General features: G+C 39.5%; 1 protein-coding gene across 3 annotated transcripts in view; it reads right to left on the minus strand.

Moving 5' to 3' along the window:
- The window catches only part of PRPSAP2 (phosphoribosyl pyrophosphate synthetase associated protein 2), a 131,841-nt gene that overhangs the window by 71,885 nt on the left and 40,589 nt on the right, over positions 1-19,367 (minus strand). For 2 of the 3 annotated variants that reach the window (XM_053694582.1, XM_053694585.1), the window contains exon 3: positions 10,566-10,618. The exons of the other annotated variant lie outside the window; for it this stretch is intronic. In XM_053694582.1, coding sequence (XP_053550557.1) covers positions 10,566-10,618 — 53 coding nt within the window. The remainder of the gene's footprint in view (positions 1-10,565; positions 10,619-19,367) is intronic. 3 annotated transcript variants of the gene reach the window in all.

Here is a 19,367-nt window from a genome sequence, read left to right on the forward strand (position 1 = left end):
ACTGAGAGCATTGATTCTGTCCATAATCTCCTCATAAGGAGGAGAATCACTATCGACCGCCTTTATCAGCTCATCGAACCAGAAACATGCGGCTGTAGCGACAGGGACAACGCATGAAATTGGTTGTAGAAGGTAACCCTGCTGAACAAACATCTTTTTAAGCAAACCTTCTAATTTTTTATCCATAGGATCTTTGAAAGCACAACTATCCTCTATGGGTATAGTGGTGCGTTTGTTTAAAGTGGAAACCGCTCCCTCGACCTTGGGGACTGTCTGCCATAAGTCCTTTCTGGGGTCGACCATAGGAAACAATTTTTTAAATATGGGGGGAGGGACGAAAGGAATACCGGGCCTTTCCCATTCTTTATTAACAATGTCCGCCACCCGCTTGGGTATAGGAAAGCTTCTGGGAGCCCCGGCACCTCTAGGAACTTGTCCATTTTACATAGTTTCTCTGGGATGACCAACTTGTCACAATCATCCAGAGTGGATAATACCTCCTTAAGCAGAATGCGGAGATGTTCCAACTTAAATTTAAATGTAATCACATCAGGTTCAGCATGTTGAGAAATGTTCCCTGAATCAGTAATTTCTCCCTCAGACAAAACCTCCCTGGCCCCATCAGACTGGGTTAGGGGCCCTTCAGAAACATTATTATCAGCGTCGTCATGCTCTTCAGTATCTAAAACAGAGCAGTCGCGCTTACGCTGATAAGTGTTCATTTTGGCTAAAATGTTTTTGACAGAATTATCCATTACAGCCGTTAATTGTTGCATAGTAATAATGAATCGGTTTAGCCCAGAAAAAGTCTACAGTCTTAATAAGCCCTTGTGAAGCCCTTATTTACGATCGTAATAAACATGGCTTACCGGATCCCATAGGGAAAATGACAGCTTCCAGCATTACATCGTCTTGTTAGAATGTGTCATACCTCAAGCAGCAAGAGACTGCTCACTGTTCCCCCAACTGAAGTTAATTGCTCTCAACAGTCCTGTGTGGAACAGCCATGGATTTTAGTGACGGTTGCTAAAATCATTTTCCTCATACAAACAGAAATCTTCATCTCTTTTCTGTTTCTGAGTAAATAGTACATACCAGCACTATTTCAAAATAACAAACTCTTGATTGAATAATAAAAACTACAGTTAAACACTAAAAAACTCTAAGCCATCTCCGTGGAGATGTTGCCTGTACAACGGCAAAGAGAATGACTGGGGTAGGCGGAGCCTAGGAGGGATCATGTGACCAGCTTTGCTGGGCTCTTTGCCATTTCCTGTTGGGGAAGAGAATATCCCACAAGTAAGGATGACGCCGTGGACCGGACACACCTATGTTGGAGAAATTAGACTTATTCTTGGCTTTGAAAGGCCTATCTTGTGGGAGGGCGTGGCCCATTCCCCCAGTGATGTCTGAGATAATCTCTTTCAATTCTGGCCCAAAGAGTTTTACCCTTGAAGGGGATATTAAGAAATTTTGTCTTGGATGATACATCCGCTGACCAAGACTTTAGCCAAAGCGCTCTCCGCGCCACAATCGCAAACCCTGAATTTTTCGCCGCTAATCTAGCTAATTGCAAAGCGGCATCTAAAATAAAAGAGTTAGCCAACTTAAGTGCGTGAACTCTGTCCATAACCTCCTCATATGGAGTCTCTCTACTGAGCTACTTTTCTAGTTCCTCGAACCAGAACCACGCTGCTGTAGTGACAGGAACAATGCACGAAATGGGTTGTAGAAGGTAACCTTGCTGTACAAAAATCTTTTTAAGCAAACCCTCCAATTTTTTATCCATAGGATCTTTGAAAGCACAATTATCCTCTATAGGAATAGTAGTGCGCTTGTTTAGAGTAGAAACTGCCCCCTCGACCTTAGGGACTGTCTGCCATAAGTCCTTTCTGGGGTCGACCATAGGAAATAATTTCTTAAATATAGGAGGGGGAACAAAAGGTATGCCGGGCTTCTCCCACTCCTTATTCACTATGTCCGCCACCCGCTTGGGTATAGGAAAAGCGTCGGGGTGCACCGGAACCTCTAGGAACTTGTCCATCTTACATAATTTTTCTGGAATGACCAGGTTGTCACAATCATCCAGAGTAGATAACACCTCCTTAAGCAGAGCGCGGAGATGTTCTAATTTAAATTTAAATGTCACAGCATCAGGTTCAGCCTGTTGAGAAATTTTTCCTGAATCTGAAATTTCCCCATCTGACAAAACCTCCCTCATGGCCCCTTCAGATTGGTGTGAGGGTATGACAGAGCAATTATCATCAGCGCCCTCCTGCTCTTCAGTGTTTAAAACAGAGCAATCGCGCTTTCTCTGATATGCAGGCATTTTGGATAAAATATTTGCTATGGAGTTATCCATTACAGCCGTCAATTGTTGCATGGTAATAAGCATTGGCGCGCTAGAAGTACTAGGGGCCTCCTGCGTGGGCAAAACTGGTATAGACACAGAAGGAGATGATGTAGAACCATGTCTACTCCCTTCATCTGATGAATCATCTTGGGCAACTTCATTATCTGTGACAGTACTGTCCTTACTTTGTTTGGACGCTATGGCACAATTATCACACAATTTTGAAGGGGGAGACACATTGACTTTCATACATATAGAACATAGCTTATCTGAAGGCACAGACATGTTAAACAGGCTTAAACTTGTCATTAAGCACAAAAACCGTTTTAAAACAAAACCGTTACTGTCTCTTTAAATTTTAAACAGAGCACACTTTATTACTGAATATGTGAAAAAATATGAAGGAATTGTTCAAAATTTACCAAAATTTCACCACAGTGTCTTAAAGCATTAAAGGTATTGCACACCAATTTTCAGAGCTTTAACCCTTAAAATAACGAAACCGGAGCCGGTTACAGTTTTAACCCCTCTACAGTCCCAGCTACAGCCTTTGCTGCGACTTTACCAAGCCCAGAGGAGAATACGATACCAAGTGACGCCTTCTAGAAACTTTTCCAGCTATTTTCAGATCCTCACACATGCATCTGCATGTCTTGCTCTCAAAAACAACTGCGCAGTAATGGCGCGAAAATGAGGCTCAGCCTACAACTGGGAAGGCCCCCTGACTGGAAAAGGTGTCTAACATAGTGCCTGACGTTAAAAAACGTTCCCCAAGTTTATAAGTGTGAATTACCAGCATAAACATGTATAAAATGCCCAAATAAAGCAATCGATTATGCCCATAAAAGTGTCTACCAGTTTTATAGCCCATATTAAGCCCTTTATTCTGTTTGAGACTAAGAAAATGGCTTACCGGTCCCCATGAGGGGAAATGACAGCCTTCCAGCATTACACAGTCTTGTTAGAAATATGGCTAGTCATACCTTAAGCAGAAAAGTCTGCTAACTGTTTCCCCCAACTGAAGTTACTTCATCTCAACAGTCCTATGTGGAAACAGCAAACTATTTTAGTTACTGTCTGCTAAAATCATCTTCCTCTCACAAACAGAATTCTTCATCTTTTTCTGTTTCAGAGTAAATAGTACATACCAGCACTATTTTAAAATAACAAACTCTTGATAGTAGAATAAAAAACTACAACTAAACACCACATACTCTTAACCATCTCCGTGGAGATGTTGCCTGTGCAATGGCAAAGAGAATGACTGGGGTGGGCGGAGCCTAGGGGGGACTATATGGCCAGCTTTGCTGGGACTCTTTGCCATTTCCTGTTGGGGAAGAGATATTTCCCACAAGTAAGGATGACGCCGTGGACCGGACACACCAATGTTGGAGAAAATACACATGTGAAGGGTTATTTAGGGATTCCTGACAGATATCGGTGTTACAATGTAACTAGCGCTAATTTTGAAAAAGGAAATTTATGCTTAACTGATAAATTGATTTCTTCTATGATACGACGAGTCCACGGATTCATCCTTAGCAGGAGGATAATATCCCACAAGTAAACAGGAAGTGGCAAAGAGCACCACAGCAGAGCTGTCTATATAGCTCCTCCCTTGACTCCACCCCCAGTCATTCTACCAAAGGTATAGGAAGAAAAAGGAGAAACTAAAAAGGTGCAGATGTGACTGAAGTTTTAAACCAAAAAATATAATCTGTCTTAAATTGACAGGGCGGGCCGTGGACTCGTCGTATCATAGAAGAAATCAATTTATCAGGTACGGGAGGGACAAGACAGATACCTAAACAGAAGGCACCACTGCTTGAAGAACTTTTCTCCCAAAAATAGCCTCCGAAGAAGCAAAAGTATCAAATTTGGAAAATTTGGAAAAGGTATGAAGGGAAGACCAAGTCGCAACCGTACAAATCTGTTCAACAGAAGCATCGTTTAACGCCCATGTGGAAGCCACCGCTCTAGTAGAATGAGCTGTAATTTTTTTCAGGAGGCTGCTGTCCAGCAGTCTCGTATGCCAAACGGATGATGCTTTTCAGCCAAAAAGAAAGAGGTAGCCGTAGCTTTTAGACCTCTACACGTTCCAGAATAGACAACAAACAGAAGATGTTTGACGTAAGTCCTTGGTCGCTTGCAAGTAAAACTTCAAGGCACGAACCACGCCCAAGTTATGTAAGAGACGCTCCTTCTTAGAAGGGTTAGGACACAGAGAAGGAACAACAATTTCCTGATTAATATTCTTATTTGAAACAACCTTAGGAAGAAATCCAGGTTTAGTACGCAAAACCACCTTATCAGAATGGAATATAAGATAAGGCGAGTCGCAATGTAACGCAGATAGCACAGAAACTCTTCGAGCAGAAGAGATAGCTACTAAAAACAGAACTTTCCAAGATAGAAGTTTAATATATATGGAATGCATGGGTTCAAACGGAACCCCTTGAAGAACATTTAGAACTAAATTCAAACTCCACGGCAGAGCAACAGGTTTAAACACAGGCTTAATTCTAACCAAAGCCTGACAAAACGACAACGTCTGGGACATCTGCCAGACGCTTGTGTAGTAAGACTGACAAAGCAGAAATCTGTCCCTTTAAGGAACTAGCTGATAACTCTTTCTCCAATCCTCCTTGGAGAAAGGACAAAATCCTAGGAATCCTGATCTTACTCCATAAATAGACTTTGGATTCGCACCAACAAAGATATTTACGCCATATCTTATGATAAATTTTCCTAGTGACAGGCTTCCGACCCTGAATCAAAGTATCAATGACCGACTCAGAGAATCCCCGCTTAGATAGAATCAAGCGTTCAATCTCCAGGCAGTCAGCTGCAGAGAAACTAGATTTGGATGTTGGAACAGACCCTGAATTAGAAGGTCCCGTCTCAGTGGCAGTTTCCACGGTGGCAGAGATGACATTTCCACCAGGTCTGCATACCAAGTCCTGCGTGGCCACGCAGGCACTATCAATATTACCGAAGCCCTCTCCTGTTTGATTCTTGCAATCAGACGATGTAGGAGAGGAAGAGGAGGAAACACATAAGCCAGGTTGAACGACCATGGTACTGCTAGAGCATCTATCAGTACTGCTTGAGGATCCCTTGATCTGGACCCGTAACAAAGAAGTTTGGCATTCTGACGAGATGCCATCAGATCCAATTCCGGTGTGCCCCATTGATGAATCAATTTTGCAAACGCCTCCGGATGGAGTTCCCACTCCCCCGGATGAAAAGTCTGACGACTTAGAAAATCCACTTCCCAGTTCTCCACTCCTGGGATATATATTGCAGATAGATGGCAAGAGTGAGTCTCTGCCCATAGAATTATTTTGGAAACCTCTATCATCGCTAGAGAACTCTTTGTTCCCCCTTGATGATGGATATATGCTACAGTCGTGATATTGTCCGACTGGAATCTTATGAATTTGGCCGAAGCCAGCTGAGGCCACGCTTGAAGCGCATTAAATATCGCTCTCAGTTCCAGGAATATTTATTGGTAGTAAGGACTCCTCCTGAGTCCACACACCCTGAGCTTTCAGGGAATTCCAGACTGCACCCCAGCACAAGAGGCTGGCGTCACTATGACCAATGCTGGCCTGCGGAAGCACATTCCCTGGGACAGATGATCCTGTGACAACCACCAATGAAGAGAGTCTCTGGTCTCTAGATCCAGAGTTATCCGCGGAGATAAATCCGCATAATCCCCATTCCACTGTCTGAGCATGCACAGCTGCAGTGGTCTGAGATGTAAGCAAGCAAACGGAACTATGTATATTGCCACTGCCATTAGTCCAATTACCTCCATACACTGAACCACTGATGGCCGAGGAATGGAATGAAGTGCTCGGCAAGTGGATAAAATCTACATGTCTACCGAGTCTATCAGAGTTCCTAGGAATGGAACTCTTGTCAGAGGAACAAGTGAACTCTTTTTTATGTTGACCTTCCACCCGTGAGTTCTTAGAAAAGCCAACACGATGTCCGTGTGAGATTTGGCTAGATCGTAAGTTGACGCCTGAATCCAAATATTGTCCAGATAGGGCGCCACTGCTATGCCCCGCGGCCTTAGAACCACCAGAAGGGACCCCAGCACCTTTGTGAAAATTCTGGGAGCTGTGGCCAACCCGAAAGGAAGGGCCACAAACTGGTAATGTTTGTCCAGGAAGGCGAACCTGAGGAACTGGTGATGATGTTTGTGGATAGGAATGTGAAGATACGCATCCTTCAAATCCACGGTGGTCATATATTGACCCTCCTGGATCATTGGTAAAATTGTTCGTATGGTATCCATCTCTAACGATGGGACTAATAGGATGGGATCTAAAATCAGTCTGAAGGTTCCCTCTTTTTTGGCAACCACGAACAGATTGGAGTAAAACCCCTGCCCTTGTTCTAATTTTGGAACTGGGCAGATTACACCCATGGTATATAGGTCTTCTACACAGCGTAAGAACGCCTCTCTTTTTGTCTGGTTTACAGACAAACGTGAAAGATGAAATCTCCTCCTTTGGAGAGAATCTTTGAACTCTAGACGATATCCCTGGGTCACAATTTCTAATGCCCAGGAATCCTGAACGTCTCTTGCCCAAGCCTGAGCAAAGAGAGAAAGTTTGCCCCCTACTGGATCCGGTCCCGGATCCGGGGCTGCCCCTTCATGCTGTCTTGGTAGCAGCAGCGGACTTCTTGGCCTGTTTACCTTTATTCCAGGTCTGATTAGGTCTCCAGACTGACTTGGATTGAGCAAAATTCCCCTCCTGCCTGGAGGTGGATGAGGAGGTAGAGGGACTTTAAAGTTTCGAAAGGAACGAAAATTATTCTGTTTGGTCCTCATTTTAACTGTCTTGTCCTGAAGAAGGGCATGACCTTTACCACCAGTAATATCAGAAATGTTCTCCTTTAGTTCAGGCCTGAATAGGGTCTTACCCTTAAAGGGAATAGCTAAAAGCTTGGATTTAGATGACACATCAGCAGACCATGACTAAAGCCATAACGCTCTACGCGCTTAAATGGCAAAGCCTGCATTTTTAGCCGCTAATTTAGCCATTTGGAAAGCGGCATCTGTAATAAAAGAATTAGCTAGCTTGAGAGCCTTAATGCTATCCAAAATATCATCTAATGGGGTTTCAACCTTAAGAGACTCCTCTAGAGCCTCAAGCCAAAAAGCTGCTGCAGTAGTTACTGGAACAATGCATGCTATAGGTTGCAGAAGAAAACCCTGATGAATAAACAACCTCTTTAGAAGTCCTTCTAATTTTTTATCCATAGGATCTTTGAAAGCACAGCTGTCCTCAATAGGTATAGTTGTACGCTTAGCCAGGGTAGAAATAGCTCCCTCCACCTTAGGGACCGTCTGCCACGAATCCCGAATAGTGTCAGATATGGGAAACATTTTCTTAAAAGTAGGATGGGGAGAGAACGGAATGCCTGGTCTATCCCATTCCTTAGTAACAATGTCTGAAATTCTTCTAGGGACTGGAAAAACATTAGTGTAAGTAGGGACCTCTAGATATTTATCCATTTTACACAATTTCTCTGGTGGGATGGCAATAGGGTCACAATCATCCAGAGTCGCTAAAACCTCCCTGAGTAACAAGCGGAGGTGTTCAAGCTTAAACTTAAAGGCCGTCACATCTGAGTCTGTTAGAGGGAACATCTTTCCTGAATCAGAAAGCTCTCCCTCAGACAGCAATTCCCCCACCCCCAAATCAGAACACTGAGGGTACATCGGAGATAGCCAATAAAGCATCAGAGGGCTCAGTATTTACTCTAATACCTGACCTGCTGCACTTACCCTGTAAACCTGGCAGTTTAGATAATACCTCTGTAAGGGTAGTAGACATAACTGCAGCCATATCTTGCAGGGTGAAAGAATTAGACACACTAGAAGTACTTGGCGTCGCTTGTGCGGGCGTTAAAGGTTGTGACACTTGGGGAGAAGCAGATGGCATAACCCGATTCTCTTCTGACTGAGAATCATCCAGAGACATACTTTTATCAGCTAAAATATGGTCTTTGCAATGTAAGGCCCTTTCAGTACATGGACACATTTTAAGTGGGGGTTCCACAATGGCTTCTAAACACATGGAACATTGGCTTTCCTCAATGTCAGACATGTTAAACAGGCTAGTAATAACCACAAACAGGCTAGAAAACACTTTATTTAGTGAAAAAATAACTATCTGAAGAAAACGGTACTGCGCCTTTAAGAGAAAAAAAAAAAAGCATACAATTTTTCCAAAACTGCTTTAAAAACGATAAAATTATCACAATTTTATGATAAATGCATCCCAACTTGCCAGCTAAGCTCGCACCACAAGGAAAAGAATACTTAACCCTTAAGACAAAAAAACTTGCTAAAAAACGTTATATGTAAACAAAAACACCCCCTGCACCTCGCCAGTCCTGCTGTGGCGCCTACCTGTCCTCAGGGGTCTGCAAATTCAGATTAACCCTTCGATTAGGCCCAAACTGTCCTGAAAGGCCCACCGGAGTTGGAGCTTGCTGCTTGCCTGGGAAAAACAACTGCGCAACTGAGGCGCGAAAATAGGCCCCGCCCATCTCACTCGATGTCTCGCAGCCTTAACCATAACCGCACAAGAGCGGTCTAAAACCTAGCCATGTGGGTTCATATACCCATCTAAGTGAAGCCATGTGTACCCTCCATTAAAATAAAGTCAAAACGTTTGTCATCAAAAAACGTTATCTTTAACTCCCAACATAGAAACGTTTGCCCACAAACATATCATCAATGTCAACCATTTTTTATAGCCCAATAAACAGGTCCAGTAATACCCCTCTCTATACAATATGATTACTGCTTACTCTTTCCCTCATGGGGATACTGTCAGCCAATTCTGAAATAATACAGTCTCTCCAGAAAAAAATGACTGATCATACCTCATTGCTTATACCTCATTACTTCACACTGAAGTTTCTTAAGTACTCCTCAGCCATTCTGTGGGAACTACTCTGGATCTTAGTAACAACTGCTAAGATCATCAGTCTCCAGGCAGAAATCTTCATTCCATCTGCTGCATGGGAGAAAATAGCACTCACCGGTACCATTTAAAATAAAAAAGTCTTGCTTGAAGAAAATAAAAACTAACATATTATCACCTCTTTCACTTTACCCTTCCTATTACCTAGTATAGGCAAAGAGAATGACTGGGGGGTGGAGTCAAGGGAGGAGCTATATAGACAGCTCTGCTGTGGTGCTCTTTGCCACTTCCTGTTAGCAGGAGGATAATATCCCACAAGTAAAGTATGAATCCGTGGACTCGTCGTATCTTATAGAAGAAAAATGGTTTCGAAATAGCAAAATGCTACTTGTATTTATGGCCCTATAACTTGCAAAGAACATGTAAAAATTGGTTATTTCTCAGGACAAAATTTAGAAATTATTTAGCATGGGAGTTTTTTGGGGGTTGTAAATGCGTAAGATTTTGGGGATCAAAGTTAGAAAAAGGTGTGGGTTTTTTTCATTATTTCATCATATTTTATAATTTAATGGCAAGAAAAACTGTATATAAATATGTGTGGGTATAGTAAATGAGTAAGAGGAAAATTACAGCTAAACACAAACACCGCAAAAATGTAAAAATAGCCCTGGTCCCTAACAGTAAGAAAATTGAAAAATGGTCTGGTCACTAAGGGGTTAAAGGGACAGTAAAACCCAACATGCCAGTCTACATACAGAAAGCAATTTTAAACTCTTTCCAAGTTATCTTACAAATATGTTTTGTTCTTTTTGTATCCTTTATTGAATTGTAAAACTAGGTGGACTCATAAGACCTCAGGGTGTGCATGTGTCATTAGTACTCTTATGGCAGCTGGGATTGCAATTTTGTATAGCATTGCTACAAATAGTGTTACAAATACAGCTGCTACGTGCATGCTCCTGAGCTCCTATGAGTTCACCTAGGTTTACTCTTCAAAATGATTGCAATAACAGAGCAAATTTATAATACAGGTAAATTAGAAAGCGGTTTAAAAATGCATGGTCTATATGAAAGTGTAATTTTAACATTACTGTCCTTTTAAATGTAAACAGCTTTTCCTTAACCTTTTTCATGCATAAATATATTTTCACATGTTTAACTGGTGCTCTTTGAAAGCAACATTTTGAGCACCTTGTCCCTTTAACTGGCTCCGCAATTTCAGAATTTCAGCACAAACCGTCATTCCAGTTTAAACTTACCTCTGTTTGATTCCTGATACACTGCAACTTTACCAAGTTCAATACCCAGCCGCCTGGTGAGGGGAAAGAAGAGAGCAGATGAAGACTAAGGAAAAATGACAATAGCACAAGTATTCACATCTGCTCCTAATGTTCATTTGCTTCAGACAAGAGCAAATTTGTAGTAAGTTATTGTGATTGGAACAACAAAACACATTTCTAGATGTGATTAATAAGCTCCTGGAAATAGTAAATGGATACTAAAGGCTCTGTAACTCACATTAAAACAATCTCTGTAGAGATTTTTTTTTTAAAGAAAAGAAAGAAAAGAAAAAAATAAGACTTTATTTCTTAATATTTTGCAAGTTTCATTAAAATGGGCCACATAAAGAGTATTTAATCTTTTAGCATAAGGAGCATTACTGCATTATCGTATTGCCTTGGCATGCCTGTGAGAACATTTTGTAAATATGGCAATGAATTAGCATGATGCATGGCAACGTGATGAAGTGACGCTGTCTCCATTTTATTACGCAAACAAGTTTACAATATTTTCCGACAAACTACATCAGCTTGTTCCGCAACACTTTAGGATGTTAAAGGGACATTTTTCTTTCATGGTTCAGACAACATATAATTTATAACAACTTTCCAAATTACTTTATTATCTAATAGGCTCAGGAGCAGCGATGCAATATACTAGGACATGCATGCCTCTTGTAATTGGCTCATCCACAAGTTCAGCCAGCTTCCAGTAGTGCACTGATGCCACTTTAACAGGAGAAGTAATTCACTACTGGGAAGTTGTTGGTGTTTGAACACATCTTCTGAGCCAATAACAAAAAGACACCATCAGTTCGGACACAGGTGAAAATTGCTGCTCTAAAGTTCATTTTAACCATGTGTTTAATATACAAATAATGGTGCTATAATAAAATTCTCACACATCAGTCTTTTTTTTTCTTTTACATCCCTGCAGAAAGACAGAGAGATGCACTCAACTAGGCTTAGAACTAAAGCTGGAAATTCTTCTTTGCTTAATCCCTCCTTACTCCCAGGGAACAAACTCTTTCTGCACACTATGCCTTTCATAAAGGTAGAATTTCCTGTAGCATATCAGTCTGACCCTGCCACATGACAGTCCAGCAACAAAATACCAGGCAAATCTCCTTTGAGCGAGGAAAAACGTGAGGTGCATCTCTCTAAGGCATGTGTGCAAGGAGGCCACAACTGGTTGCCCCTTTTACTCTTAGGGAGACTTAAGAGCATTTGCATAAAAACAGAAAAACAGATGCACTCAACTAGGCTTACAGCCTTTACATCCCTTTCAGACTACAGACCTTTCCAACGGAGGCTTCCAAATGTTGGTATTAAAAATAAAGACTATCCAGCTGGCATCAACATTTGACCCACTTGAATAAAATGATTATAGAACTTGACTGCACCTTTCCAATAGTGCTGTCAAAGAGGATTCTTCTCAATCCAAGCATAAAAAAAAAAAAAAAAAAAAAATCCTCACTTTTCCCTTTTTTTAAAAAAAGGGACTAAGTCAAAATTAAAGGGCCAGTAAACCTAGGAAATGTTATATAAATTCTGCACATAGTGCAGAATTATATAACAGCTTAGCTCCAGATTTCTAAAGTGAATAGTTAAATAGATACCACTCGTGGCTCTACTGAGCGTGTCTGTTTTCTTCTGCTAAGCGCATCACGGGCACGCTGTCTATTCACAGCGCGCCCGATCACGCAATTAAAATCAATGTAGAATTATATAACATTATTTCCTAGGGTTACTGGCCCTTTAAACTTGTATGAGTCAGGAAGAGCATGTCAATTTAAACAATTTTCCAATTCACATATTTTATCCAATTTGTTTCCTTTTCGTATCCTTTGTTGAAAAGTAGTCCCAGGAGCAGCAATGTAGTACTGGGAGCTAGCTGCCGATTGGTGGCTGTACACATATGTAAGATGTTATGCTTTATCTGAATAATGAAAGACATTTTTGGGGTTTCATATCCCTTTAAAAAAACAAAACACTGGTGCAAAATATAATCGAGATATCTCCATTAGCAGATCTCCATTCATGTAATAGTGGGAAATGCTGCTTTAATATTTGAATCACAGGTGCCCTCTAGTGGTTAAATCAGTAAAATGGAACTTTCATAAGTTAAATACCTTTAAATTTAATGGGAGCAGCTATATTACCCAGGCAATAAATATACTATAACAGTAGAGATTACAGCTCCCTTGTGGGACTTTGACAGGAAGTAATGCACCCTGCACAAATGAAGTTGGAAAAAAAAGGGGGGGGGGGTAAAATCCTTTTAATTCTATTAAAAACAAAGTAAATAATACATTTTGTGAGATTAACAAAATCATTGTAAAAATAAACTCCCGATACTACTATAGAAAGTATTTCAAACAAGCATTTTCACTGGTATTTTTTTTAACTTTGCAAGTGCACCATTATTGTAATGAGCAACAGTTGGTTCTCTCCTCTACAGCGAGCTTACAGCCTGGAAGAGCATGAGCAGTAGCTTCTACAGTCACATTTTTGCACCAAAAGACCTCTACTGAGCATGGGCAAGAAATCGACTACAGCTAGTTTTTTTTTGTCTATTAGCAAAAATTATGAAAAAGAAAGAGGGCGCCCCAATGATGAAATACGTCACTACAGCAGTAGTCACACACTAGGTATATAAATTATATACTCGCAAGCGATCATGCACTGGATTGAGCCGTACAGGTGACTCACTCTCCGGTCTCACCAATGATGGTACAAGGCCCAAGAAGTAGGTTAACTGAAACAATAGGCTTGAAAAGCTAAAATAATTAGAACCCTGGGGTCTCTATAGGGTACATAGCAGAAATATTTATCAGCTAAGGGAAACTGTATTACTGAGAAACATGTTGATATATAATTATTATTTTACAAATTATTGATCTTATTTTATTGTGTGTTTGGAGCCACTTCACTAGGTTGGAAGAATTCTTGTTCCTCTATCAGCAGGTCATATTCTTATTTCTGCTATATACACCATATAGAGACCCAAGGTTCTCATCATTTTAGCTTTTCAAGCCTATTGTATCAGCTATCCTACCCCTCATGGTCCGTATACCATCCGTGGTGAAACCAGAGAGTCAGCTGTACGGCTCAGTTAGTTCAACCTGCCTATACTGCACTATGCAGTGCATGATCACTTGTGAGTATATTGTTATACCTAGCGTGTGACTACTGATGTGGCAAAGTATTTCACCATTGGGGCTCCCTCTTTCTTTTTCGTCTTTCAGATTGTTCACTTCATCCATGCAGGAGTCGTTCTATGAAGAGGAAACGGCCTATTTTAAATTTGCTTATTTTTCTAAGGCAAATTTTTTGCCGTTTTGTTCCCTTTATCTAGGATTGGGATATCACCCATTTTTTTTAAACTTATCTTCATAATAATCTTGCATCTCATATGAAATTTCTTGTATCTCAGTTTTTTCTGAGATTGTACCTGACATTCCTGTCTACAAGACTTTTCCATACTCTCTGCCTCGTTCCACAAGACTTTCCCTTAGTTTTAAATGTTTCAAGCGCTCCTTAAACACTCTACTGTTCAGGGATGCTTACTATCTACACTAACCTTTCCTAACCCCAGTTCCTCTCCTCCATTGTTGTACCTTTGAACCTCCATAGCCTTTAAAGGGACACTTAACACCTGCTGAAAATTTTCTAAACTTTTTCTGAAGAATCAAAATAAACTAATACACTTTTCTCAAAGCTGTATGTTCATCTTACTACAAACTCTTCATGAAAACTCTTCATATTTTCTATGCATATAGACAGCTTGTGTTTTCCTATGTAGGGTGCCTACTTGTAACATGTGTGCACCCAAGTCATGTGATGCGCATGGCAGCTTCTTTCACTGATACATAGTAACATAGTAGATAAGGTTGAAAAAAGACTGAAGTCCATCAAGTTCAACCTATACAAATCTAAAATACTTACAAAAAGCTCCAGTTAAGCTTAAAGGGACACTATACCCAAACATTTTCTTTTATGATTAAGGTAGAGAATATAATTTTAAACAACATTCCAATTTACTTCTATTACCTAATTTGCTTTATTCTTTAGATATACTTTAATGAAGAAATAGCTATGCACACGGTGAACCAATCACAGGAGGCATCTATGTGCAGCTACCAATCAGCAGCTACTAAGCATATCTAGAATAAAGAATATCAAGAGAATGAAGCAAAATAGATAATAGAAGTAAATTAGAAAGTTGTTTATAATTGTATGCCCTTTCTAAATCGTGAAAGAAAAAATTTGGGTTTCATGTCCCTTTAAATAACCCAATTAAAATGTGACCCATTTAATACTAGCAATCATATCCATGAATTTTGTTTATATACAGAAATTTATCCAGACTATTTTTAAATGTATCTATGGTATTGGCATTCACTACCTCCTTTGGTAATGAGTTCCACAATTTTATTGCTCTTACAGTGAAAAAACATTTCCGTTGCAGTGGATTAAATCTCCTTTCCTCCAACCTTAAATGATGACCTCTTGTCAGAAACAATTTTCTTGGAATAAACAGAGCTTCTGCCATCTCTGTATATGGGCCTTGAATATATTTATATAAAGTAATCATGTCACCTCTCAAGCGTCTTTTTTCTAAAGAAAACAGACCCAGTTTGGCTAGCCTCTCCTCATAGGTTAATTTCTCCAATCCCCTTATTAGCTTTGTGGCCCTTCTCTGAACTTTTTCTAGTTCTGCAATATCTTTTTTTGCAATCGGTCCCCAGAACTGCACTCCAAACTCAAGGTGAGGTCTTACCAGGGCTTTATATAATGATAGAATTATGCTTTCCTCCCTTGAATCAATGCCTCTTTTAATACATGCTAGTATCTTATTAGCCTTTGAAGCCGCTGCCCTGCATTGTGCATCCATCTTTAGCTTGTTATCTATTACTACTCCCAAATCCCTTTCCTCCTGTGTTTGGCTAAGTCTTGTACCATTTAAAAAATATGTAGCCTGCTTATTTTTACTTCCAAAATGTAGAACCTTGCATTTTTCCGTATTAAATGTCATTTTCCATTCGATTGCCCATAGTTCTAATTTTAACAAATCCCTTTGTAAAGAGAGTTCGTCCTGCTCTGACCTAATGACCTTACTTAACTTAGTATCATCTGCAAAAATAGAGAGACGTCGCTATTTAATCCTTGCTCCAAGTCATTTATAAAAAATATTAAAAAGAACAGGGCCCAGTACTGATCCCTGGGGGACGCCACTGATTACCTTTGTCCAATCTGAGTATGATCCATTTACTACTACTCGTTGCTCCATATCTTTTATCCAGTTATTTATCCATGAGCTAACATTTTCAGCTATTCCCAGTCCCTTCATTTTGTGCATTAATCTCTCATGTGGCACTGTATCAAATGCCTTTGCAAAATCTAAGTATATCACATCAACTGATTACCCTTTATCTATATTTTTACTTACTTCCTCGCAGAATCGAATTAGATTAGTTTGACATGATCTATTTCTCCTAAAGCCATGCTGATTAGAACTCATAATCTTGTTTACACGAATATGCTCATCAATATAATCCCTTCAAATATCTTCCCCACTATTGATGTCAGACTAACTAGTCTATAGCTTCCTGGATCATCCCTGCTTCCCTTTTTGAAGAGTGGCACCACATCAGCTTTACGCCAATCCTGGGGTACCATGCCTGAGGATAATGAGTCTTGAAAAATTAAGAGTAAAGGTTTGCCTATAACAGTGCTAAGTTCCCTTAACACCCTTGGGTGTATTCCATCTGGGCCTGGAGTTTTATTTACCTTAATATTTTCCAGTTTTTTCCCCGATATCGTATAAACAAAACCCAGTTAGTAGTATAGACTGGCATGTTCTATTCTGTTCCAAAGTATCATTCAATGGTTCCTCTCTTGTGTATACTGAAGGAAAAAACTGGTTAAGTACCTCAGCCTTCTCCCTGTCATTTATCATGCTACCCTCCACGCATTTTAATGTACCTATATTATCCTTATTAGATTTTTTGCTATTTATGTACTTAAAGAACCTTTTAGGGTTAGACTTAGAATCCTTGGCAATTAATTTTTCATTTTCAATTTTGGCTAATTTGATTGCTTTTTTGCATGCTTTGTTACATTCCTTATAAATATTGTATGTTGAGTCTGTACTATTTTCTTTTAATAATTTAAATGCCCTACGTTTTTCCTAATTTCTCTTAACACATTTTTATTTAGCCATAACTGCTTTGTTTTTTTATTTTTATAACCATATGGTATGTGTTGATATGTATATTTATTTAACTAATTTTTAAATATTATCCATTTATCCTCTATTTTTATTAGAAAATACTTTGTTCCAATTTATATTATTTAATGATTTCCTTAAATCGTTGAATTTTGCTTTCTTGAAATTAAAAGTCTTAGTTAAGCCTTTAAAACACTGCATATGAAAAGAGATTTCAAATGTAACCATGTTATGATCACTGTTACCCAAATGTTCTTTAACTTCTATGTTTGATATTATATCTGTATTGTTTGATAGCAGTAAATCCAATATAGCTTTACTCCTAGTTGGCTCCTCTATTAATTGTGACCAGAAGTTATCCCTGAGAACATTTAAAAATCTATCCCCCTTAGCTGAATTACTAGTTTCATTGGCCCAGTTTATATCAGGGTAGTTAAAATCTGCCATAATTACAGCACTGTTATTAGCAGCCTTACCTATTTGGATAAGTAGTTGAGTTTCCTCCGGGTCACTAATATTGGGAGTCTTGTAGCATGTTCCTAGTAATATTTTTTTAGGATTTTCCCCCGCACTCTTTATTTCAACCCACAGAGTCTCTACATTGTCGCCTGTATCAGAAATATCTTCCCTTATTGTAGTTTTAAGGTTAGGTTTAATATACATGCAGATTCCTCCACCCCTTTTATTATTCCTGTCCCTCCTAAATAATGTATACCCCTCTAAGCTAACTGCCCAGTCATGTGAATCATCCCACCAAGTTTCAGTTATACTGATAACATCATAGTCCTCTTCTGCAACTAAGAGCGTCAGCTCCCCCATTTTACCTTTCATGCTTCTTGCATTTGTTGTCATACATTTAATTTTCATGTGCTTTCTGCTGCTACTTGGTGTGCTTTCCTCTATGTTATAGAAGGCAGGCAAATTGTCAATGCTAATTCACTGTAATGCAAAGCATGCATTACAGTGTATGAGGACAAAGATCTATTTTATATTTGCAATACAGTAATTGCACCTTCTTTTATCAAGCATATTTTCAACGTTTTATGTACTGAACAGATCGACAGTCTGTGTGTTTCACTGTTCACTGCTATAACCAAGTTCAGTTTTAATTGCCAGCCCGATGTTCAGAGGCAGAGGGGAGGGGAGAGGAGGGAGGGGGAGAGTCTAGAAGCCGTTTTTGTAACTCCCTGTTATTCAGTTCTCTACAATATCTAAGGAGAAATTTCTCTCTTTGTGTTCCAGGAATTTACTTTTGTTTTCACCATCATATTATTTTAATTATCAAACAGCACCACACTTTTATACTATATAAAAAGTGTGGTGCCGTTTGATAATTAAAATAATATGATTATGAAAACAAAAGTAAATTCCTGGAACACACAGAGAGAAAATTCTCCTCAGATATTGCAGAGAACTGAATAACATGGAGTTAAAAAAAACGGCTTTTAGACTCTCCCTCCTCCCCTCTGCCTCTGAACATCGGGCGATTGAAACTGAACTTAGTGAACAGTGAAACACACAGACTGTCGATCTGTTCAGTACATAAAACGTTGAAAATATGCTTGATAAAAGAAGGTGCAATTACTGTATATCAAATATAAAATAGATCTTTGTCCTCATACACTAATGCATGCTTTGCATTACAGGGAATTCGCATTGACAATTTGCCTGCCTTCTATAACATCAGTGAGAGAAGCTGCCGTGCACACACGTCATGTGACTGCAGTGCCTGAAATGAACGTGCGTTACAAGATGGCACCCTGCATAGGAAAACACAAGCTGAGGATAAGCATAGAAAATATGAGGAGTCTTCATGAAGAGTTTTATAGTAAGATGAACATGCAGCATTGAGAACAGTGTATTAGTTTATTTTGATTCCTTAGCCACAGTTAGTTCAGAAAATCTTAAGCAGGTGTTAAGTGTCCCTTTAAGCCTATGAGCCCAGCTGTTTGTAGATCCTCTTCATAAGAGCCGACTACAACAGTGCAACTCTTGGCAGGGCCCTCTACCAACTTGTTCCCTATAAATGTTACCTGCATATCATGCCTATATTTACAGCGCTGCGGAATCTGTTGGTGCTCTACAAATAACTAATAAAAAATAATAATATAGTCAATGTAGTGTAAACTGTAAAATAGTATACATTTATGGTTAAATTCACAAATAAAACAAAATTCAAGCTAGATTTTTTGGTCATACTCCCAACTACAATTTCCGCTGTCATGGCATTGCAGGTTTGTCGATCCATTGATTTAAAGGATGAGAGATACAGAGTAATACATTTAAATTGATAGTAAAATTAACATGAGCTGCCAAAGGAACTAAAATCTGCATCAAAATTGATATGTAGGTTCACTCATTGCCCGATATTAAAAATACCTTATAGCAGTCATATTATGTTCATTTTTGTGTATTAATACGCCGCCCCGGCGGCCTTCATTAGTTACGTTTTTTTTGGTAACTGACTTTATCCAATCATTTCGCTAGCCATACAGCACTCACTGAAACAAAATATAATTTCAAGATCTGCGCATGCATTTTTTTCCAAG

The sequence above is a fragment of the Bombina bombina genome, chromosome 11 (genome assembly GCF_027579735.1).
Source record: "Bombina bombina isolate aBomBom1 chromosome 11, aBomBom1.pri, whole genome shotgun sequence".
In the NCBI taxonomy this organism is placed as follows: Eukaryota; Metazoa; Chordata; class Amphibia; order Anura; family Bombinatoridae; genus Bombina; species Bombina bombina.